This window comes from Triticum dicoccoides, chromosome 5A (assembly GCF_002162155.2).
Source record: "Triticum dicoccoides isolate Atlit2015 ecotype Zavitan chromosome 5A, WEW_v2.0, whole genome shotgun sequence".
Classification (NCBI taxonomy): Eukaryota; Viridiplantae; Streptophyta; class Magnoliopsida; order Poales; family Poaceae; genus Triticum; species Triticum dicoccoides.
Window position 1 is genome coordinate 604225382 of NC_041388.1, and position 25760 is coordinate 604251141.

At 46.0% G+C, this 25760-nt stretch overlaps 2 protein-coding genes across 4 annotated transcripts; one reads left to right on the top strand and one right to left on the bottom strand.

Moving 5' to 3' along the window:
- The first annotated feature begins 516 nt into the window (after positions 1-516).
- On the top strand, positions 517-4480 carry LOC119303296 (AP2-like ethylene-responsive transcription factor CRL5). Of its 3 annotated transcripts, none has more exons than XM_037580410.1 (8): positions 517-1154; positions 1273-1855; positions 1950-2041; positions 2270-2278; positions 2425-2513; positions 2637-2710; positions 2806-2933; positions 3529-4480. In XM_037580410.1, the coding sequence occupies exons 1-8, from the start codon at positions 821-823 to the stop codon at positions 4116-4118; spliced, it is 1899 nt and encodes a 632-aa protein (XP_037436307.1). In that variant the 5' UTR covers positions 517-820; the 3' UTR covers positions 4119-4480. The 3 variants fall into 3 exon arrangements, with proteins under 3 accessions (XP_037436307.1, XP_037436308.1, XP_037436309.1); XM_037580411.1 differs by having other exon boundaries at positions 1956-2041; XM_037580412.1 differs by having other exon boundaries at positions 1959-2041.
- Positions 4481-13231: 8751 nt separating this feature from the next.
- Positions 13232-14215, bottom strand: LOC119298036 (chitinase 2-like). The gene has a single exon (XM_037575579.1). It carries the CDS (start codon positions 14213-14215, stop codon positions 13232-13234), a length of 984 nt encoding a protein of 327 aa, XP_037431476.1.
- Positions 14216-25760: the final 11545 nt, after the last annotated feature.

A 25760-nucleotide genomic window follows, 5' to 3' on the forward strand; every position in this document is an offset into this window, starting at 1 on the left:
TCAGGTGGCCGTGGTTGGGTAGCTCGGGGCGTCGAGGGACGAGAGGGGGTGCAAGAAGGGTTGGGGCGAGCACGCGGCCGAGCTGTGCAGAGGCAATGGCGGCGGCGACAGCGAGGGACGAGAGTGGCGGGGTACGGCTAGAGGGAGGCGGGGGTTAGAAAAAGAGGAGTCTGTCTCCTCGACGGGCCAGCCAGAGGAGGACATGGACAGGCGCCACGTGCCGTCCGCGCGTGTCCGTTCGGTCACATACTTGGGTCGGGAATGAGTCGAAAATGAACACAAAACAGACGACGGTCCGTTTGCGGCCGCGCGTTGGGAGTCCTGATGTGTTCGTTTTCCCCTAAACGAACGTGGGCGGATAGGATGGGATCACGCGTTGGAGTTGGCCTTATCCGACCATTTATCCTTCTTATTTCGAGTAGTTCGTAAAATGTGTGTGTGTGGGAGGTCAAGACTCGAGATCAAGAGCAACTCATTCGCTTTGCACACACACGTTTTAAAAGCCAGGCCCACCATTCGGCCCTCTCCGCCGATCACACCATACCCGACTCTCCCTCTTCCTCCCCCCGCTCCGCTCCGCTCCCCACGGGGTACAAGAAGCGCTGAGCCGGGCATACCCCGCACACACGCGCGCACAGACCAAAGTCCCCCTTCAAACCCGCTGAGCTTGCAATGGAGAGCAGCGGCATCATTGCGACATGTGCTCCCCAATGATTGATCCTCTCATTCCCATCTAAGCTAGATCTTCTTGAATCTTGAGACCACCACAGCCTCATCCCCAGTCGTGCTCGTGCGCCCTTGCTCCCATCCGCTCCGCCCGATGACCAACGGCGGCCACAGCATGAGCGGCGCCAGCATCGCGAGCGGTGCTGGCGGCTGGCTGGGTTTCTCGCTGTCGCCTCACGTCGCCATGGAGGCGGCGGCCGGCTCCGGCATCGTCGACGTGGCCGGCCACCACCACGCGCAGCACGGCGGGGTCTACTATCACCCTGACGCGGTCGCCTCCTCCCCCATGTCCTTCTACTTCGGTGGGAGCGACAATGTCGGCGCCGCGAGCGGCGGGTACTACTCCGGGATCTCCGCACTGCCTCTCAGGTCCGACGGCTCCCTCTGCCTCGCCGACGCGCTCCGGAGGAGCGAGCAGAAACACCACGGTAAATATCTGCACAGTACTACGATTCTTACTTTGCTACAGTTTGGGTTCCTGAGGTTCTTGGCTTGTAGCTGCGCGTGTCTCTTTATGTTTCTTGGTTGGGCTTGCGGTCTGTGCAGGGGCGGAGGTGTCGGCGCCGCCGAAGCTCGAGGACTTCCTGGGCGCGAGTCCCGCCATGGCGCTGAGCCTGGACAACTCGGGCTACTACTACGGCGGCCAAGGCCACGGCCATGGCGACGCAGGAGGCGGCCAGCACCAGCTGCCGTACGCCATGATGCCTGGCTCCGGTGGCCACCACATGTACTACGACGCCCACGCGGCGTTGCTGGACGAGCAGGCTGCAGCCACGTCGGCCGCGATGGAAGCGGCCGGCTGGATGGCGCGTGCCGGAGACGTCTACGACGTGGACGCCGGCAACGGCGAGGACGCCATCGTGGCGACCGGCCACGACAACCCCGGTGGGTACGTACACCCGCTGACGCTGTCCATGAGCTCCGGGTCCCAGTCCAGCTGCGTCACCATGCAGCAGGCGGCTGCACACGCCCACGCCTACGTCGGTGCCGGCGGCGAGTGCGTCGGCCAGGCGACCGCGGCCAGCAAGAAGCGCGGCGCGGGCGCCGGGCAGAACAAGCAGCCGGTCGTGCACCGCAAGTGCATCGACACCTTCGGCCAGCGCACGTCCAAATACCGGGGCGTCACCAGGTAGCCGCACGGCACAACCCATCTCACCCCATTGCATGTCATTTGTCAGTGAGTCGCCATCGTCTTCCTCCTCGCGCTAACCCTCGCTTGCTAGCAAAAGCAGGCATAGGTGGACGGGGAGGTATGAGGCGCACCTCTGGGACAACAGCTGCCGGAAGGAAGGCCAGACCAGGAAAGGCCGGCAAGGTACTTCCAAACTCCAACCTTAATCAATCGAGCTCCCTAACAGCTGCCGGAGTAGTAGTAGCACTTTGCCCCCAGTACCATTTTAGTTAGTAGCAGTACGTACTACTAGTAGTCGTAGTGTACTAAGTAGTGATGTGATTGCACTTCCAAGTGCAAACTAATGAACTGCTCTTTGCATGTCCTTTGCTGGACCTTTTGCCTGGGGATCGATCGTGTCTACATCTTCAGTTTATCTTGGTGAGTAGCTTGCCTGGGAGTGATGCTCCTATCACTTTGCTTAATCTTGTTGGGATCAGTCAATACAAATACTAGTCCCTCTGCATGTTTAATCAGAGGGAGTGGTGGTGCCTAATAGAACTAAAAGAGCTTGTTGATTTGGGCAGGTGGGTATGACATGGAGGAGAAGGCGGCGAGGGCGTATGACCTCGCGGCGCTCAAGTACTGGGGCGCGTCCACGCACATCAACTTCCCGGTACGGCGATCACCTCCTTCTCGATCCATCTCCGGTGTACTACATTGCTTGCTTGCTTGCTTGCTTGTCATCACAATGTAGCCAGTGATTTTGACCATTGTTTGCGTGTTTGCGTGCGTGCAGGTGGAGGACTACCAGGAGGAGCTGGAGGTGATGAAGAACATGACCAGGCAGGAGTATGTGGCTCACCTCAGAAGGTACATCATCACATGCTTGCCTGAACGACCCTGAGAAATTTGCACTCGATCGCATGGTGGATAGACACTCACGCCGGCGACCGCCATTGGTGCAGGAAGAGCAGCGGGTTCTCGCGCGGCGCCTCGGTGTACCGGGGAGTCACCAGGCACCACCAGCAGGGGCGGTGGCAGGCGCGCATCGGCCGCGTCTCCGGCAACAAGGACCTCTACCTCGGCACATTCAGTACGTGCCCCGCCCAAACTAGCTCTTGCTCCCCCTGTTGCCGCCATTAATCAGGTATCTCTGAGACTGCAATCTTGCAATCTCGCCATGGGCACCACAAGATGCAAATCCGCAGCATGCATGCTCCTATCATGCATCATCATCACCGATTCACCAATGTGACAGCAGCAACCAGTTCGTTGTCGCCGCAGCAGCGAAATAAGGCTGCAGAGGCTTGTCACGGTTTAAGGACGCAGGGCGTCCTGTCACAATGATCATAACCTCTGATGTAGCTCCATGATGCCCCTGCGCGCCCTGGCCCTCCCGAAAGAATGAACGTAGCATCGCTCTGCCGATTCTTGCATGCTTTTGGCCGCACTTTTGCGCGTGCGAGGGAGGAGCGAGGGCCGTCCCCAGCCGTAGTGGGTTTACGTTTTTGCGTCGCTCGCCTTTCTCATAAGGCTGGCCGGCTCTGTGCGTGCATGATGCATGCTCTCGTCGCTTTCGTGCTCGGCTCCTCTCCTGTCCTTTGACCGCCCGGGAAAGCCCGGCTGCTGTTTCAAGCTGCGTGTGTGTGTGTTTGATCGTTGGATGCGTGTTTGTTGCGTGCGTGCAGGCGCGGAGGCGGACGCGGCGGAGGCGTACGACGTGGCGGCGATCAAGTTCCGCGGCCTCAACGCGGTCACCAACTTCGACATCAACCGCTACGACGTGGACAAGATCATGGAGAGCAGCACGCTCCTGCCCGGCGACCAGGTGCGGCGCAGGAAGGACGGCCCCGACGAGAGCGCCGCCGTGGTGGCAAGCGCGGCGGCGGCCCTCGTGCAGGCCGGCAGCGCCGCGGACTACTGGAGGCAGCCTGCGGCGGTGACCACGGAAGAGCACAGCCGCCACCACCTGGACCTTCTGTCGAGCGAGTCCTTCTCCCTGCTGCGCGGCGTGGTGTCCCTGGACGGCGACGCGGCTGGTGCTCAGGGGCAGGGCAACCGCATGTCGGGCGCGTCGTCCCTGGCCACGAGCCTGAGCAACTCCCGGGAGCAGAGCCCGGACCAGGGAGGCGGCCTGGCCATGCTGTTCGCCCGGCCCGCGGCGCCGAAGCTGGCGAGCTCGCTGCCCATGGGCACCTGGGTCTCATCGCCGGCGCCGGCCAGGCCCGGCGTGTCCGTGGCGCACATGCCAGTGTTCGCCGCGTGGGCCGACGCCTGACTTGCTCGACTACAGCGTCGTCCTTTTGGCCCTGCATCCACGAGGAGATAGCAAGGTTGTTTAACTAGGACTGGTTACCTAGCATTAGTAGCTGCGTTAGCAAGGAACTGTAAGGTGGTTTTATTAGCCATAGCTGGTAGCTTAGCGGCGCATGCATGCATCTGCCTGGGCTCTCGTGGTTCCTTCCCCAGCTGCGTCTGGGACGAAGGGTTTTTGTAGTATCGAGCCATGGCACGGCAGCAGCAGCGTTGCCTCCGGTCCGGCGGAGAGCCGCCGCCGCTGATCGGAGCTGGATGGGTAGCTGTAGCTCCTGTCTCTAGACCTCCTAACTTTCATCAAACCAAAATGTTGGCCCTTCGTGTTCGTGTGGCTTCGCGGCGCGTCTGAACATCTGATTTTTTTATTTTTTTTGAGGGTAAGCATCTGAACTTTCTGATGGGTTTCTGTTTGCTCGGGCTGTGTGTGTAGTCACGGAGTCGCCAGTGCGTGCTGGCTTCCCCGGGATCCTCATGTTGGACGTGGCTTCAGTTTCGTACCGGAATCGCTGGCTGTCCTCGACAGGATTTGCACTGTTGGATTGGAAGGCGGCCGGGTCATACGGAACCCGTACGTACGTACGTGCGTTCCGCTCGTAACGCACGGCAGGGCAGACACTGTTGGCCGCGTGTGTCGGTCCGGCACCATGTACGCCGCCGCCCGCCCGCCCGTGCCGGGATCCGCTCGGGCACGACACCCCGGCATGCGTGCAGCCCGCTCCGCGCTCCCCGGCTGTTTGCTGGGCGAAGACCCGGCTCCCGCGGCAGGCGCCCCAGGCGAGTCTTGTCGATCTCGTGCCGTGCGCGTCGGCTCCTCTCGCTCTCTCTGGTGCCCACTGCACGCTCCTCCGCATGCAACAACGTGCAGCCATGAATACTACCAGGCCCCGGCCCCGGGCAAATGTGGTGGTGTGTGGTGGTGTGCCTTCCTGTGTGGGTTGTTGGTGGGCGTCATCGTTGTGGGTGGGTAGAGTTTCGTCGTTGGTGACCAAGTCAAGAACTTACCACGTTCGCCTGCGGTGGAGCGACTGCCGTCGAAGATGGAGCTGGAACAACGACCCTGCTACGGTGATTGTGCCAGCAACCACAACCAATGACCCGCCCTTTTTCCGGCCCTAGTCAGCGCCTCCGCGGTCCATACTAGGCATGGACCACCGTCTGTTGGCCTTAGAACTACCTGCCGGCAAAGGCACGGGAACAAACACTGAAGATCGTTGGTGAAGATGCACATGGGATTACATCGGAACTTTACCAACATAGAGTTGCGGTAGAAGAAGAGTTGGTGAAGATCGTTGGTGCAGAATCCCGCAGCTAGGATTTACAACCTCCCAACCGCGAGAATTTTTCCCTCGAAAGCATGATCTCTCTGTTGGTATCCACGTGTACGAAGTTAGCGATCCAATAGCGTTGCGCCGTTCAAAACTTAGTGGTGTCAGAGTACTAGAAGGGGGTGGCGTAGCCTTGCGGCGTAACGAAAATTTTCGGTGGAGAATGAGAGAGAGGGGGGCAACCCATGGAGCATGTGTTGCATCCTCCCTAGGGCGGCGCACCAAGGGGTGGGCCTCACCCCCAAATCCTAGCTGCAGCAAGCAAGCTTGGGCGCCAAGGCTAGGGGGCGCCCACCTAAGGCCCATGCGGCCAACCATCCGATAGGCCTTGCGTATGGGCTGGCCCATGGCGCCAATAATATTTCCAGGAGGCTCTGAAAAACTTCAGGTCTCACGGTTTTCTCAAAAACATTTTCGGTTTCCCTGAAACACTTCCGATCCTTCCTCGAAAACATTTTCAACATCTCTGAAACATTTCTGGTCATTTTCTCTCAAGCTCCTAATCCATCTAGCACCCAACAAATCTATGACCCTTAAGCATGTGACACAGCAGGTTCGGTAAAGTATAGACGTGACCGGAACTTCTTCCGTTCAATTCTTCCGTTCAATGATCAATAGCGGAACCGTGGACATCCATATTGCCCCTTGTACCCACATGAATAACTATCAAGTGAACCTGTAATTACCATGTGTTATTCCTTTTGCTTCACGATAATCAACAAAACCCAAAGTGAGATTTATCGGCATCTACGTGAACCATTATACCAGTTTCTTTGTTACCCTTTTTGTTCTTTTTTCTCGTTCCCGTGTTCCGGCATCCCTATGAACAATTCACATTGTGTCTGGCCGGAGCAAACCACGTGCATACTCTTTTTTCACACACAGTGCAAGTATGAAATATATCTACATTAAGACGATGGTAGCTTTTGATTTAGATCATTTTCTCCATACATAATCCATCTAAAATTAATCTTTAAAATTCTTCCTGCGACACGCAAGGATATCTCCTACTTGAACTAGTAGTGTGAAATATTTATTTGACATGCATGAACATTATAGACCTTATTATAGTTCTCATTCTTTAGAAGGAAATGAAATATATTAAATGCCTGGCCCACATAAACTTTTGTATGATTTGTATTAGTCTATTACACACATATTTGTGTAATTTTAAGTATGCTCCTTACTATATTCTCAATTTAGGGAACAAAGCCACATATTAGGTGGGTTGTTGGCTGGACAGGCCAACATAAATTCTACAAAATGTGCGCTTTGCAGTGTGGTTCTTCGGTTGTGGAACTTTTTTTTATAATTCCAAAACTTATTATGCCAATTATATTCCACCCATACCATAAAGGTGGTCGAGCAAACACTGACACCCCCGTGGGGGCTATTAGACGGCCATACAGGACAGTCCTTCCAGTGTTGGAAATGTCCTATTTGGTTTTTTTATCCACCATTTGTTTATATTTTATTTTTCCTGTTTGTTTTTATACGTATTTACCATCTTCTCTTTACTTTTTGTTTTCTAACTCATGAATATTTTTCAAATTTATGGGTATGTTTTTAAAATTGGGAACATACTTTAAATCGCGTACATTTATTCAAATTAATAAAAAAATCAATTTTGTGAATAATTTTCTAGAATTCATGAACATTTTTAAAAAATTGTGATTTTTCATAGGCAGATTTTTTCTCAAATCCTCAATTTTTAAAAAAAATTCATGACCATTTTTTAAAATTCGTAAACATGTTTAGAAATCATGACCTTTTTAAAAATTCTTGAATATTTTTTCATATCCATGATTAATTTTAATTTAGTATTATTTCTAAGAACATAAAATGGTAGTGTACATGATGTGTGTCTGTGGATGGGGGGGGGGTATTTCTCCTCATAATTATGAAAAGTTTCATAAGGATGATTATCATTCTCTTTTAAAGAATAAGTATTACATAGTAATCATCATAGGTAACAATTTTGTTCTCATCACAATCAATTGAAACATCCTCAATAATTGTGGGATCAACACTACTTAAAGTGAATACCATTACTACCTACCAACATGACATCTCTAAACCCACTTCTAATAATATTGCAATCATCATAACTAGGTGTAGGAGGTGCATTCTCATCTTAATATATTTCCTTCTGTAAGCTAGGATTAGGAGGTCTCGAAAGATCATATTCATTCATTGTTTCACATTCATTATTACAAGCAAGAGGATAATCATTAGGATCCTTAATAGCATAAACTTCTTCAAACATGTAATCCTCATTCTTACTAGAAAACATATTTCAGACTCAGCATGCTCACTAGCAAAAGGACTTTCAAACCTATCATCCCGAAGCTTAGGATTTTCCATGTCAATACCAAAAGGATTTTTAAACATAACATGCCCAAGCTTAGATTTTTCCAAATTTTCATCATAAGTGATAGAAATATCATAAGAATTGTCATCAAGAGCAAAAAGGTTTTCAAATTTATCCTCCCCAAGCTTATGCTTTTGCTTTTCATGTCATTAGCATAACTGATATTCATAGAATACATACTAATAACTTTTCTTTCCTTTCTTTCTTCAAAAAATATATCTTGATTAATATTCAAAGAACTTACATCAATAACATTTTTTTATTTGAATAATTCATAGCCATGTTCTAAGTCCATACTTTGAACATTAAGTTTCTAAATACAATCAAGTGCACTATTTTTGTTGTTTCTTCCATAAGCCAAACAAGTGAATAAGCAACTAAAAGATAAAATTGCAGGATCTAAAAAAGATACCTTCAAGCACCCACCTTCCTGGTAATGACACGAGAAAAGATCTTATGTCTACTACATACTTCTATTCTTCCAGACTATGTTGAGCCTCAAGTGGATGACCTAAGGCTTGAAACTTCCCGAACTATTTTTGTTGGATTTTTTCTCAGACTTTTTTTGTGGTGTTTTCCTGAAATACCAAAAATAAAAACTGACACTGGGCACTGGATTAATAAGTTAGACAAATAAAGTTGATAAAAAGTATGCCCAAAGTTCTGGAATTGATAGCAAAGTAGCATGCATCAGACAAAAAATATCGATAAGTTTAAGACTTATGAGTGGGAAGAGCATACATCCGTCCCTAATCCTCGTTCCTGTAAGCCTTGCAATTTTCATATGGAGAATCCATGTAACATTTTGTTTTCTTGTCCTACATTCTTTCCTTTTCATCATTTTTTAAATAGTTCTATTTGTTATGGTTTCCTTCTTTGTTTTAAATTAAAATATTGATTTTGATGTATCAAGATAAAGATAATATATATGCTAGCAAATATATCATTTTCATCTATTAAAACATTGGACAACTCACGTGTTTATTCAAAATTGTATGGCATACATGAAGATTTTCAAAAACACTAAAGTACACACAACTTTTGAAATATATGGAGGATTTCTAAGATGTATCAAAACAATTTTCATGACTCACCTGAACACTTTCTATGACATATTTCAGATGCTACATCTAGGGGATTTTATTACGGTTGGAAATTTATAGTCTGATATGGAGGCCCAGGGTGAAAAACAGGAGGGAGGTCGAGAATTAGTGGGAAGAGGTCATGTAGATCCAGATTCCAAGATCTGGTCAATCTAGCATTTCCTATACTAAGGCCCAAAGTGTTTTTTTTAACTTTGTTCCTTCGCATTATTTGTTGGTTTTTTCCCTTTAATTTTTATGTTTTATTTCCATTTGTTGTGCTTTTCCTTCTTTGTTTTTAAGCAAATATTGAATTTATATGCATCAAAACAAGGAAAATAGATATGCGAACAAATACATCGTTTTCATCGTTTGGAACACTGGACAACTCATGAGTTAAGAGAACATTCTACGACATACATGGCCATATTCCAAAATATTGAAACACACAAGTTTTTGAAACATATGGAAGATTTCTAAGACGTATTGAAACAATTGTATGACTCACGTAAACACCTTAAACAATTGTATGACTCACCTAAATGTCTGTTGAACGACAACAGACTTTTTTTTTTGGAATGTCGGAACATATTGAACTAGTAGTGTGAATTATTTATGTGACATACATGTACATACGTAGGCCTAACTTTTGTGTCAAAATATAAACCTTGTTATAGTTTTCACTTTCTTTTGGAGAAAATCACGCATATTACGTGGAGCAATTTACTGTTGGGCCACATTATTTTTTATATGATTTATATTATTTTGTTACATGCATATTTCTGTTACTTTAATATGGTCCTTGTAATATTTTCCATTTAGGGAACAAAGTCACATATAATTTTATTTTTTATTCCAAAGGTTATTATGTGAATTGATATTCCAGTCATACTACAGAGGAAATCGAGCAAACATTGACACTCCTACAGGCGCTATCACGCTGACCATGTAGGACGATCATTTCAGTTTTGGGAAGGTTCCATTCGGGTTTTTTCCACCACTAGTTTTTTCATGTTCACTTTTATTTTCCTGTTTTTTATATTTGTTTTCCTTTTTCTCTTTTATTCTTATTTTTCTTAACTCATGAATATTTTTAAAATTTATGAATATTTTTTGAAAGTTGGGAACATACTTGAAATTCATAAACATTTGTTGAAATTCAGAAACATAAAATTTATTAATAGTTTTATAGTATTCATGAACATTTTTGAAAATTCATGAATTTATCATATACATGTAAAAAATCACAATTGTTTTTAAATACTTGAAGACTTTTAAACTTTGTGACCTTCTTGAAAATTCATAAAAAATTAAAAGTCGTTTATTTTTAAAATGATGAATATTTATTCATAATCATGAACAACTTTATATTTATTATTATTGTCTAAATTCGTAAACATTTTTAAAAGAATATTTTTTCTTAAATTCACCAAAAACTAAATTGTTTGAATATTATGAAATGAGGTTTTAATAAAAAAGGTCCAAAAGGAATAAGTCCGCTTAAAACCGATCAAGAAAAAAGTCACTAGCGTAGTACACACATAGCGCTGCATGGGACGTGATGTAGAAACTTACACGCAGGACATGAGTTCCCAGACTCTCGATTATCATGGTGGGTTGCTTCAATTTGGTTTTATACGTGTCGCGCCGGGCTAAATAATTTTCCCGTGTGGCGGTGTTTTCTTTTGTTGGTAACAACTTGGCTTGCTATTTGAGTCGATATTTGTTTTGAGAGGAAGGTGGAATTGGTCAGTGTGTGGCTCTAGTGTTGTTACACAATTTAGTCTCGGTGGCAACCAGTGCAGGTTAGGCGAGCTTGTTTGTAGCCCGCAAAACCAATTAACTGCAAGCAAACAACGCACACGACGAGAAGTTTTTTTTTTGAGACAATCGACGAGAAGTAATACAGAGAGCAAGCATTTCCTATTGGACTCCTTCAGTGCCCATTAACGTGCATTTCATTAACTGGCACTAAAGGCGCTCTTACATGGGCCCGCCCATCTAGGGTGCAATGGGAGAGAGCTTTTTCCTAACCATTTTTTAAATTTCTTTGTTTTCTTCCTGGACTGACCTTGTTTTTTTCTCTTTGTATTTTCTCCTTTTACTATATTCTGTATTATTTTCCTATTCCTTTTTTTTATATTTTATTTTTCAAAATGCATGATTTTTTCAAATTCGATGAAACCTTAAAAAATTGAAGAACACTTTTCAAAATCGATGAACTTTTATTAAAGCTTATATTTTTTTCCCAAATTGATAACTTTTTTCAAAATCGATGACCTATTTTTAAAATTTTGATTTTTTTCAAATAGATGCACTTTTCTCAAAATGAGTTTACTTTTTTTGAAATCAATGAACTATTTTTTAAAATTGGTGAATTTTTTACAAGATCAATGAACCTTTTTAAAATCATTGGTTGTTTTCAAAGTTGGTGAAATTTCTTTCTATTTTTGTGAAATCTCTTTTTTCAAAATCATGAACTTTTTAAAAATTCAAATGCATGATCTTTTTAGTTCATTTTTTTTTTATTTTTTTGGATTTTCTTGAAAAAAATCTAGCAAACGAGCGGTCGTTCGGCAGTAGCGGCCGTTAGGTGTTTACTTTTTTGAGCGAGCAAGCGCGCTCGTTGGCTGGCCTATATACCAGCGACGCTGCAAGTGCCAGCTCGTTAACTGGCGCAAAACACGTCAATTAGGAGCTACAGACAGAATGACGAATAGCCCAAACAACCTAAACATGCAAAAACCCAGCGTGAAGGTAGGCCCACGGCTGATCCCCAGAGCCCCAATGCACCAAGAACCAACATTCCTAGGGAGCATATAATTTTAAACAATTTTCAGTTCAGATTCTTTTAAATCCACAAATATTTTTTTAATGATATACAGTCCTCGAATAGAGCGACATCGTAGGCAGGCATAAGTTTCAAGGAATCATTCCCCGATTGAGTCTAGGATTTATAGCATATGTTTCATATGTTCTTAAGAATGTAATGAACTACTTGCAAGTCACAGCGTAAGCATGTCTGGAAGCATATGAATATGAATAGCATTCTGAAAGTTTGGATCTCATACCAATAAAACATAAAGCATCAACTAACATACATAAACTAACACACGAGGTTACCCTAAAAAAACCAACACATGGGGCTGACATTAAAGATGTAGACGGTGTTGTTTGTGAAGACGCCGCAGATGAAGATGCTCCCCACAATGCCTTTTGTTGGTGAGGAAGATAATGATGATTTATACGGTTGGAGATGGTTGAGTCCAACATGATAAGTCCTGGAAATATGGACCTAGGATATTTTTTCCGCCTTCATGAAAAATGGAACGGAAATATTAACGCCCACACGTGTGGGCGTTTGCACATTGCCCACACGCCTCCATCACCACTCATTTTGCCACGTATGAATAGATGGCATCAGCATAATTTTTTTTGGTTTTCGGCTTAAAAATGTTGTATCTCCTAAATAAAAAAGCGAACTAAAAATCCGTTTTTACCATTAAATCCGTCTCGACGAGATCTTCAAAACTAGACACCATGTTGATATATTTCGACTAACTTTTTTTTTGCCAGAAGTTGCCACGATGTTTACACTGCAGTTGCCATAGGGCTTAAACTAAAGTTTCCATGTGGCAATTTTAGTTTGTAGATCATGGCAATTTTAGTATTTTGATGATGGCAACTCTAGTACTTTGACCATGAAAGTTATTTTTTGTATGAACCATGGCAATTTTACGTGCATGTATCATGGCAATTTTAGTTTATGGTTCATGGCAAGTCTAGTTTCTTAATTCCCCGTTTTATAAATGTCAAAATTTACTTTTAAATGTAGAAGAAAATAGCTGAAACATATCATGACAACTTCAGTGTAAACATCATGGCAATTCATATGCAATAGACATGGCAACTTTTAATCCAAATTTTTTTTTCATCAAAACATATCGACATGGGATCTAGTTTTGAAGATCTCGTCGTGAGGGATTTAATGATGAAAATAGATTTTCAATCGGATTTTTCGTTTAAGAGATAAAAAATTTAAAAACTGAAAATCTAAAAAGATTCCTACATGCATGCATGCGATGACGTGGCAATCTGTTTACATTAGAGACGTGTGGTGCGTCTCCCTTCCTGCCATACGTGTGGCAGTTAACGCGACCCAAATGAAAAACATTTGGGTCTCCAAAACAATGAGAGAAATTGCCAAAAGGAAGCCATCTGGGCCCTTATGGAACCGTCAGGGCCAGGGCACGAGTGCCACTTGTGACCCCACGAGCCCAACCGAGAATCTGATTTCTCAGCTGGTGAATGGCTTCTGCCTGTAGCAGTCCAGGTTGCTCCCGTAGCCGACGCGGAGAATGTTGCAGTAGCGCTTATAGAACCCTATCCGGTCGGCCACCCGTGGGTCCCGCCCGATCCCGCACTCGAGCCCGCCGTTGATGATGTTGGTGATCATGCCGTATCCGGGAAACCGGCCGGCGGCCAAGTCTGCGAGCGTCGGCCTCCACTGCCCCGTGATCACGGCGTGGGACGACGGCTTGTTACCCCGCGGGGTCATCCAGAACCATAGGGCCGTCTTGAATGAGACCACCGGGTCTGTCTCCACCAGCTCCGGCTGGTTCAGCAGGTCCACGCCGATCGCGCGGCCCGCCGGCCCGTAGTTGTAGTTGTAGGAGAGCTGGATGGGGCCGCGGCCATAGTACTGCTTGTCGGGCGCGCACGGCCACTCCTCCCTGGGCTCGCAGTAGTCGGACGGCGGGTCCCTCTCCCGCTTGAGGCAGTAGCCCCACGAGTAAGGGCCGTCGGGCGCCGTCAGCCACCCGCCGGTGGTCTCGTGGGATGTCTGGCCCAGGAACGCGGCCACCTCTCGCTTCCGCGTGTTGGTGCTCAGCGTCGTGCCGGCGAAGGCAGGGAACGCCGCGGCAGCCGCGAGGAACGCGTCGTACGTGTAGAACCCGCGGGCCAGGCACGACGCGTCGTTGCGGTGCAGGAGGAGCCGCTCGAAGAGCTCCCTGGACACGATGGACGCCACGGCCTTGGCGCCGGTAGGAGTGTTGCCGCAGCCGCTGCACTGGCTCTGGCAGCCGGCGCCGCAGTGGTCGGCCGTGCTGCCGCAGAACCCGAAGCGGCTGCAGCAGAGGCAGTTCGCGCACTTGGCGCCGTTGGCCTGCGCGCCGCACATTTGCGCGCGAGCTCCCGTGGTGACGAGCGCCGCGGCCAGGACGGCCAGGATAGCCGTCGCCGCCGTGGCCAGACTCGGAGGAGCTCTCCGTGACGACATGGTCTGATTGGTTTCGCCTTTGCTGCTGCATATGCATGGCGCTAAATGTCGCCCTTTTATACACCAGATTAAGATTATGATGGGGTTTGTAGATGGAGGAAAGTCGTCGGCTCGCATGTACTGTACTGGCCACTGCAACATGGCGTGCTGTTTTTCCGATTCAAAAACTTATCCTAGATCGCATCTTGAAAAACTTGTAATTCGAAGTCAGAGCATTAGTAGCCGGCCATGTGGGTGAACTAGCTTATTAGGGGCTCTAAACAACGAGGCTCTGTTTGACATGGACGGATTTTAGAGGAATTTCATTGTAGGCACCAACATGTCAAGATGCTAGGAAGTAGACGCAGAACTAAGAATGCATGTGATTCCACCCCTTTACTTTTCTAGTCCCGTGGATTATCGTGATCCCTAAGTATCTCAAGTATGAGAGCATCTGAGCCTATTTTGGGCGCACGGTCTCCTGAACTGGTTGAGGCTACGGCGCTCCGGCGTGCTGTCATCTTGCCTCGAGAGGAGGGCTTCTCCAATGTCTCCTTCAACACTGATTGCCTCTTCGTGGTGCAGCGTCTTTCGTCTTCCTCCAGAGATCGCTCGGTAATGGGTTCCGTTCTTTTGGAGGTTAAAATCATGGCAAACGGCCTCTCGTCTGCTTGCTTCCAGCATGTTCATCGACATTGTAATGTTCTAGCTCATATCCTAGCTAGATCTAGTTTGAACTCTCATAGTCTTTGTATTTTCTGTTCTGCTCCGGATTGCATCCGGGAGGCTCTGTGTAAGTTTGTTGCTTAATTAATAAAGGCTGACGTTCTTTCTAAAAAAAGTATGAGAGCATCTCTTACCGATTTCCTATAATTTAGAGGAGTAAATGGTTGAGTACTCTTTGGAGGAGCATATTTTCTACTTGAGAAAAGTGTCGTTTCTAACCAAATACTTATACTTAACTCCTGAAAAAAACACAAATTCGGTGCAAATTTCATTCAAACTCCTTCATCAAACTCGATTCAACGAGTTGCATAAACTATTTTACATAACTTAAACAAGATTCAAACTAGATTGCATAAAAATTAAAGAAACTACTTGTTATCGCTCTTGTTTATCAACCTTCCCCGTTCTGATTCGGTCATGATCTCCTCGCCCACTCTGTCGCCGCCACCTTGGCCTTTTTCGCTCGCACCGCCTTGGCCCATTCCATCACCACCGCCATCGCCATATCCGTCACCGTTGGAGCCGGAGTCGTCGCTCGATCAAAGACAAATGACAGGCGGCGCATTGGACTTGTACAGGTCGTACAACTGATGCTCCTCCTCGACGCGCTCTAGGTACAAGCGGCGAAGCTCCGTCACGTGTGCCTTACCAGCTTGCTCCACCTCAAGGTGCTCGCGCGCCTCCTGGTCTTCCAGCATCTCCGTGTGGTGGCGACCCGGGGGTTGACGGGAGTCAATTGCGGTAAGCCATCGGGGAAGTTGAACCGCATCGTGAAGGCGCTCCGGCATTATGTCGTACTCCCACGTCGCCTACACGGAATGATCCAATCCAAATCTTCTCGTGGATTTCACGGTTGGTGATATCCGCAACCCACATCCCCCATGCCCACTACTGCACGCTGAGGTATTTCCTCTGCGGCGGCAGTGGCGGCGGGAGTCGGGGAAGTGGAAAGCTCTGCTATGAGAGGAGGAAGCACCACCACGACCAAGGGCTCGACACTGTGCGTGGCGGCCTGGATCCGCGATTCTGATCGACAACGAGGAGCGGCAGCGGAGTGGTTGGGGGTGGGCGTGGTGAAAGGGCATTTTCCACTTAGTGTTTTGGTGTTGATGACAACGCAATTAGCGGACTAATCGTGTGCTTGAGCTACTCATGTATATCTACATGGCACAAGATGGTTCTTTACCGCTCTTGATAGAGGCAAAGGTGTCTCGTCTTTCGATGAGATGATGGATATCGCTTTGGTGGAAGTCGACTTTGACGATCCGACTACGAACGTGCGAGGACGTCGCGCCTTAGCAATCGCTAAACCAACTCCGAGAGGTTATTGACCACGCCGGAGCACGATCAACCTGACCACGAGGGTCTGTTTCCTGCGAGCAAACGAAGAACAAGCAAGAAACTAAGATTGCAATCTGGATATTGCGAATATAAGATGAAAGCTTTATTGATCAAGGTGGGGTTCTGTGACGCCTTTGTCTGGTCGTTGAACACAAACAAAGTACGCGAAGTTGCAGCTATGGCGAACTTTTAATCTAAACAAAACCCAAAGTCTAAACGGTGCCCTAAGGGCTGTATATATGGAGGAAGAGAGGGGGAATTTCGTGGCCCTTGGTGGAGGGGTCCGAAATCAACCCTATCTCTTGTTTCCCCACACATACGGACTCTAAAAATAGCCTATACCTATGTATTTCGAAATTACATGGGCCTGGCCCAATAAAAAGGTGACGCGGCGCCTATAATAGCCTCGGGACGAAATTTATGAAGTGGCATCTTGTATATTTCGTCCAAGGCTTCATGCACCCATTATGGTGGCTTCAAAGTCCTGAAATCATCACTTGTAACTCCGTTCTTGTTCCCCTTGCGCATGGCATCATCTCCATGCTTGTTCTTGCTCCAATGTTCATCCTTCTCCAAGCTAGGCCCTTCATTTGTAAGCAAAACAAATGTATCCAATTTAGGCAGCATCATATTCTCATGAACATTAGAATCATTACCAAGAAACGAAAGTACCTGATAATTTAATTGGCGTGTGCGAGATCTAGTAATTGGTCCCGTATATGTAGCAGTAGGGGCTGTGGGTGTAACAATGGTATTGATGTCCTCATCAGCTCTGGAAGGGAAAGATAGGAGGCGGCATTTCAGATGCATTTATTTCTTTGGTCGTAGGAAATCCATACTATTAAGAGGGGATCTACATCGGGAGGTAGGAGTAGAATCAAATTATGTACACAAAATCTATGTTGCACCCACACTAGCCTTCCTAGTTGTTTCGAGAAGAGACTTCAAATCTAACTAGTGTGAAAACTATCCAAGTGGTTGTACCGCTCCCTCTGTGGAGTGGACAACTACAAGCACAACCAATCGGTTGTACCGCGTACATCAGAGGTTGTACCACGTACATAAGCGTTTGTACCGTGCACATAAGCGGTTGTACCGCTCCTTCTTGGAGCGGTGCTACTAGGCCATGTACTGGTCCAACTACCACCGGAGGGGTGATTCCTCAGGTGTGGCAGTTGTTCATGGATGATGGCCAAGCATTTGTTCCGATTATTCTTGTAACAACCAATACAAGCGGGTAACCAAGTGGTTGTACCCTCTGGAAGCCGTGGCCAGGCCTGGCGCATGGGGCAGTTGTACCGGCCCATGTACCACCCCAACAACCGCCCGCGAGGTGATTCCCTCGGGTGTGGGCCGGTGTGGTGGCTGGGTGGTTATTTGGGATATTCTCGTAATAACTGATGGGTAACGTAGTAATTTCAAAAAAATTCCTACGCACACGCAAGATCATGGTGATGCATAGCAACCAGAGGGGAGAGTGTGATCTACGTACCATTGTAGATCGACAACGGAAGCGTTAGCACAACGTGGTTGATGTAGTCGTACGTCTTCACGGCCCGACCGATCAAGCACCGAAACTACGGCACCTCCGAGTTCTAGCACACGTTCAGCTTGATGACGATCCCCGGACTCCGATCCAGCAAAGTGTCGGGGAAGAGTTCCGTCAGCACGACAGCGTGGTGACGATCTTGATGTACTACCGTCGCAGGACTTCGCCTAAGCACCGCTACAATATTATCGAGGACTATGGTGGAAAGGGGCACCGCACACGACTAAGAATATGATCACGTGGATCAACTTGTGTCTCTAGGGGTGCCCCCTGCCTCCGTATATAAAGGATCAAAGGGGGGTGCGGCCGGCCAGGAGAGGGCGCGCCAGGAGGAGTCCTACTCCCTCCGGGAGTAGGATTCCCCCCTTTCCTAGTTGGAATAGGATTCGGGAGGGGGGAAAGAGGAGAGAGAGAAGGAAGGGGGGGCGCCTCCCCCTTCTCCTTGTCCTATTCGGACTAGGGGGGAGGGGCGCGCGGCCCAGCCCTGGCCACCTCTCCTCTCTTCCACTAAGGCCCACTAAGGCCCATATACCTCCCGGGGGGTTCCGGTATCCTCCCGGTACTCCGGTAAAATCCCGATTTCACCCGGAACACTTCCGATATCCAAATATAGGCTTCCAATATATCAATCTTTATGTCTCGACCATTTCGAGACTCCTCGTCATGTCCCCGATCCCATCCGGGACTCCGAACTCCTTCGGTACATCAAAACTCATAAACTCATAATATAACTGTCATCGAAACCTTAAGCGTGCGGACCCTACGGATTCGAGAACAATGTATACATGACCGAGACACGTCTCCGGTCAATAACCAATAGCGGAACCTGGATGCTCATATTGGCTCCTACATATTCTACGAAGATCTTTATCGGTCAGACCGCATAACAACATACGTTGTTCCCTTTGTCATCGGTATGTTACTTGCCCGAGATTCGATCGTCGGTATCTTAATACCTAGTTCAATCTCGTTACCGGCAAGCCTCTTTACTCGTTCCGTAATACATCATCTCACAACTAACTCATTAGTTGCAATGCTTGCAAGGCTTATGTGATGTGTATTACCGAGAGGGCTCAGAGATACCTCTCTGACAATCGGAGTGACAAATCCTAATCTCGAAATACGCCAACCCAACATGTACCTTTGTAGACACCTGTAGAGCACCTTTATAATCACCCAGTTACATTGTGACGTTTGGTAGCACACAAAGTGTTCCTCCGGTAAACGGGAGTTGCATAATCTCATAGTCATAGGAACATGTATAAGTCATGAAGAAAGCAATAGCAACATACTAAACGATCGGGTGCTAAGCTAATGGAATGGGTCATGTCAATCAGATCATTCACCTGATGATGTGATCTCGTTAATCAAATAACAACCCTTTGTCCATGGTTAGGAAACATAACCATCTTTGATTAACGAGCTAGTCTAGTAGAGGCATACTAGTGACACTCTGTTTGTCTATGTATTCACACATGTATTATGTTTCCGGTTAATACAATTCTAGCATGAATAATAAACATTTATCATGATATAAGGAAATAAATAATAACTTTATTATTGCCTCTAGGGCATATTTCCTTCAGTCTCCCACTTGCACTAGAGTCAATAATCTAGATTATACAGTAATGATTCTAACACCCATGGAGCCCTGGTGCTGATCATGTTTTGCTCGTGGAAGAGGCTTAGTCAACGGGTCTGCTACATTCAGATCCGTATGTATCTTTCAAATCTCTATGTCTCCCACCTGGACTAGATCCCGGATGGAATTGAAGCGTCTCTTGATGTGTTTGGTTCTCTTGTGAAATCTGGATTCCTTTGCCAAGGCAATTGCACCAGTATTGTCACAAAAGATTTTCATTTGACCCGATGCACTAGGTATGACACCTAGATCGTATATGAACTCCTTCATTCAGACTCCTTCATTTGCTGCTTCCGAAGCAGCTATGTATTCTGCTTCACATGTAGATCCCGCCACGACGCTTTGTTTAGAACTGCACCAACTGACAGCTCCACTGTTTAATGTAAATACGTATCCAGTTTGTGATTTAGAATCGTCCGGATCAGTGTCGAAGCTCGCATCGACGTAACCATTTACGATTAGCTCTTTGTCACCTCCATAAATGATAAACATATCCTTAGTACTTTTCAGGTATTTCAGGATGTTCTTGACCGCTGTCCAGTGATCCACTCCTGGATTACTTTGGTACCTCCCTGCTAGACTTATAGCAAGGCACACATCAGGTCTGGTACACAACATTGCATACATGATAGAGCCTATGGCTGAAGCATAGGGAACATCTTTCATTTTCTCTCTATCTTCTGAAGTGGTCGGGCATTGAGTCTGACTCAACTTCACACCTTGTAACACAGGCAAGAACCCTTTCTTTGCTTGATCCATTTTGAACTTCTTCAAAACTTTGTCAAGGTATGTGCTTTGTGAAAGTCCAATTAAGCATCTTGATCTATCTCTATAGATCTTAATGCCTAATATGTAAGCAGCTTCACCAAGGTCTTTCATTGAAAAACGTTTATTCAAGTATCCCTTTATGCTATCCAGAAATTCTATATCATTTCCAATTAGTAATATGTCATCCACATATAATATCAGAAATGCTACAGAGCTCGCACTCACTTTCTTGTAAATACAGGCTTCTCCAAAAGTCTGTATAAAACCAAATGCTTTGATCACACTATCAAAGCATTTATTCCAACTCCGAGAGGCATGCACCAGTCCATAAATGGATTGCTGGAGCTTGCACACTTTGTTAGCTCCCTTTGGATCGACAAAACCTTCTGGTTGCATCATATACAACTCTTCTTCCAGAAATCCATTCAGGAATGCAGTTTTGACATCCATCTGCCAAATTTCATAATCATAAAATGCGGCAATTGCTAACATGATTCGGACAGACTTAAGCATCGCTATGGGTGAGAAGGTCTCATCATAGTCAATCCCTTGAACTTGCCGAAAACCTTTTGCGACAAGTCGAGCTTTGTAGACAGTAATATTACCGTCAGCGTCCGTCTTCTTCTTGAAGATCCATTTATTCTCAATTGCTTGCCGATCATTGGGCAAGTCAACCAAAGTCCATACTTTGTTCTCATACATGGATCCCATCTTAGATTTCATGGCTTCAAGCCATTTTGCAGAATCTGGGCTCACCATCGCTTCTTCATAGTTCGTAGGTTCATCATGATCTAGTAGCATGACTTCCAAAACAGGATTACCGTACCACTCTGGCGCGGATCTCACTCTGGTTGATCTACGAGGTTCAGTAGTATCTTGTTCTGAAGTTTCATGATCATTATCATTAGCTTCCTCACTAATTGGTGTAGGTGTCATAGAAACAGATTTCTGTGATGTACTACTTTCCAATAAGGGAGTAGGTACAGTTACCTTGTCAAGTTCTACTTTTCTCCCACTCACTTCTTTCGAGAGAAACTCCTTCTCCAGAAAGTTTCTAAATTTAGCAACAAAAGTCTTGCCTTCGGATATGTGATAGAAGGTGTATCCAATAGTTTCCTTTGGATATCCTATGAAGACACATTTTTTCGATTTGGGTTCGAGCTTATCAGGTTGAAGCTTTTTCACATAAGCATCGCAGCCCCAAACTTTTAGAAACGACAACTTTGGTTTCTTGCCAAACCACAGTTCATAAGGCGTCGTCTCAACAAATTTTGATGATGCCCTATTTAACGTGAATGTGGCCGTCTCTAGAGCGTATCCCCAAAACAATAGTGGTAAATCAGTAAGAGACATCATAGATCGTACCATATCTAGTAAAGTACGATTACGACGTTCGGACACACCATTATGCTGTGGTGTTCCGGGTGGCGTGAGTTGCGAAACTATTCCACATTGTTTCAAATGTACACCAAACTCGTAACTCAAATATTCTCCTCCACGATCAGATCGTAGGAATTTTATTTTCTTGTTACGATGATTTTCAACTTCACTCTAAAATTCTTTGAACTTTCAAACGTTTCAGACTTGTGTTTCATTAAGTAGATATACCCATATCTGCTTAAGTCATCTGTGAAGGTGAGAAAATAACGATATCCGCCACGAGCCTCAACATTCATCGGACCACATACATCTGTATGTATGATTTCTAACAAATCTGTTGCTCTCTCCATAGTACCGGAGAACGGTGTTTTCGTCATCTTACCCATAAGGCATGGTTCGCAAGTACCAAGTGATTCATAATCAAGTGGTTCCAAAAGCCCATCAGTATGGAGTTTCTTCATGCGCTTTATACCGATATGACCTAAACGGTAGTGCCACAAATAAGTTGCACTATCATTATCAACTCTGCATCTTTTGGTTTCAACACTATGAATATGTGTGTCACTACTATCGAGATTTAGTAAGAATAGACCACTCTTTAAGGGTGCATGACCATAAAAGATATTACTCATGTAAATAGAACAACCATTATTCTCTAATTTAAATGAATAACCGTCTCGCATCAAAGAAGATCCAGATATAATGTTCATGCTTAACGCTGGCACCAAATAACAATTATTTAGGTCTAATATTAATCTTGAAGGTAGATGTAGAGGTAGCGTGCCGACTGCGATCACATTGACTTTGGAACCATTTCCCACGCGCATCGTCACCTCGTCCTTAGCCAATCTTCGCTTAATCCGTAGTCCCTGTTTCGAGTTGCAAATATTAGCAACAGAACCAGTATCAAATACCCAGGTGCTACTACGAGCATTAGTAAGGTACACATAAATAACATGTATATCACATATACCTTTGTTCACCTTGCCATCCTTCTTATCCGCCAAATACTTGAGGCAGTTCCGCTTCCAGTGACCAGTCTGCCTGCAGTAGAAGCACTCAGTTTCAGGCTTAGGTCCAGGTTTGGGTTTCTTCTCTTGAGCAGCAACTTGCTTGCTGTTCTTTTTGAAGTTCCCCTTCTTCTTCCCTTTGCCCTTTTTCTTGAAACTAGTAGTCTTGTTGACCATCAACACTTGATGCTCCTTCTTGATTTCTACCTCCGCAGCTTTCAGCATTGCGAAGAGCTCGGGAATAGTCTTATTCATCCCTTGCATATTATAGTTCATCACGAAGCTCTTGTAGCTTGGTGGCAGTGATTGGAGAATTCTGTCAATGACGCAATCATCTGGAAGATTAACTCCCATCTAAATCAAGTGATTATTATACCCAAACATTTTTGAGTATATGCTCACTGACAGAACTGTTCTCCTCCATCTTGCAGCTATAGAACTTATTGGAGACTTCATATCTCTCAATCCGGGCATTTGCTTGAAATATTAACTTCAACTCCTGGAACATCTTATATGCTCCATGACGTTCAAAACGTCGTTGAAGTCCCGATTCTAAGCCGTAAAGCATGGCACACCGAACTATCGAGTAGTCATCAGCTTTGCTCTGCCAAACGTTCATAACATCTGGTGTTGCTCTAGCAGTAGGCCTGGCACCCAGCGGTGCTTCCAGGACGTAATTCTTCTGTGCAACAATGAGGATAATCCTCAAGTTATGGACCCAGTCCGTGTAATTGCTATCATCATCTTTCAAATTTGCTTTCTCAAGGAACGCATTAAAATTCAACGGAACAACAACACGGGCCATCTATCTACAATCAAACATGAATAAGCAAGATACTATTAGGTACTAAGTTCATGATAAATTTAGGTTCAATTAATCATATTACTTAAAGAACTCCCACTTAGATAGACATCCCTCTAATCCTCTAAGTGATTACGTGATCCAAATCAACTAAACCATGTTCGATCATCATGTGAGATGGAGTAGCTTCATTGGTGAACATCACTATGTTGATCATATCTACTATATGATTCACGCTCGACCTTTCGGTCTCCGTGTTCTGAGGCCATATCTGTATATGCTTGGCTCGTCAAGTATAACCTGAGTATTCTGCATGTGCAACTGTTTTGCACTCGTTGTATTTGAACGTAGAGCCTATCAAACCCGATCATCACGTGGTGTCTCAGCATGAAGAACTTTCGCAATGGTGCATACTCAGGGAGAACACTTCTTGATAATTAGTGAGAGATCATCTTATAATGCTACCGTCAATCAAAGCAAGATAAGATGCATAAAAGATAAACATCACATGCAATCAATATAAGTGATATGATATGGCCATCATCATCTTGTGCTTGTGATCTCCATCTTCGAAGCACCGTCATGATCACCATCGTCACTGGTGCGACACCTTGATCTCCATCGTAGCATCATTGTCGTCTCGCCAATCTTATGCTTCCACGACTATCGCTACCGCTTAGTGATAAAGTAAAGCATTACAGCGCGATTGCATTGTATACAATAAAGAGACAACCATATGGCTCCTGCCAGTTGCCGATAACTCGGTTACAAAACATAATCATCTCATACAATAAAATTTAGCATCATGTCTTAACCATATCACATCACAACATGCCCTGCAAAAACAAGTTAGACGTCCTCTACTTTGTTGTTGCAACTTTTACATGGCTGCTACGGGCTTAAGCAAGAACCAGTCTTACCTACGCATCAAAACCACAATGATAGTTTGTCAAGTTGGTGCTGTTTTAACCTTCGCAAGGACCGGGCGTAGCCACACTCGGTTCAACTAAAGTTGGAGAAACTGTCACCCGCTAGCCACCTTTGTGCAAAGCACGTCGGGAGAACCGGTCTCGCGTAAGCGTACGTGTAATGTCGGTCCGGGCCGCTTCGTCCAACAATACCGCCGAACCAAAGTATGACATGCTGGTAAGCAGTATGACTTATATCGCCCACAACTCACTTGTGTTCTACTCGTGCAAATAACATCAACACATAAAACCTAGGCTCGGATGCCACTGATGGGTAACTTAGTAATTCAAAAATATTTCTACGCACACGCAAGACCATGGTGATGCATAGCAACGAGAGGGGATAGTGTGATCTACGTACCCTTGTAGATCGACAACGGAAGCGTTAGCACAACATGGTTGATGTAGTCGCACGTCTTCACGGCCTGACCGATCAAGCACCGAAACTACGGCACCTTCGAGTTCTAGCACACGTTCAGCTCGATGATGATCCCCGGACTCCGATCCAGCAAAGTGTCGGGGAAGAGTTCCGTCAGCACGACGGTGTGGTGACGATCTTGATGTACTACCTTCGCAGGGCTTCGCCTAAGCACCGCTACAATATTATCGAGAACTATGGTGGAAAGGGGCACCGCACACGGCTAAGAATATGATCACGTGGATCAACTTGTGTCTCTAGGGGTGCCTGTTGGAAATATGCCCTAGAGGCAATAATAAAAGTATTATTATTATATTTCTTTGTTCATGATAATTGTCTTTATTCATGCTATAACTGTATTATCCGGAAATCGCAATACACGTGTGAATACATAGACCATAATATGTCCCTAGTAAGCCTCTAGTTGACTAGCTCGTTGATCAACAGATAGTCATGGTTTCCTGGCTATGGACATTGGATGTCATTGATAACGGGATCACATCATTAGGAGAATGATGTGATGGACAAGACCCAATCCTAAGCATAGCGCAAGATCGTGTAGTTCGTTTGCTAGAGTTTTTCCAATGTCAAGTATCTTTTCCTTTGACCATGAGATCGTGTAACTCCCGGATACCGTAGGAGTGCTTTGGGTGTACCAAACGTCACAACGTAACTGGGTAACTATAAAGGTGCACTACAGGTATCTCCGAAAGTGTCTGTTGGGTTGACACGGATCAAGACTGGGATTTGTCACTCCGTATGACGGAGAGGTATCACTGGGCCCACTCGGTAATGCGTCATCATAATGAGCTCAAAGTGACCAAGTGTCTGGTCACGGGATCATGCATTACGGTATGAGTAAAGTGACTTGCCGGTAACGAGATTGAACGAGGTATTGGGATACCGACGATCGAATCTCGGGCAAGTAACATACCGATTGACAAAGGGAATTGCATACGGGG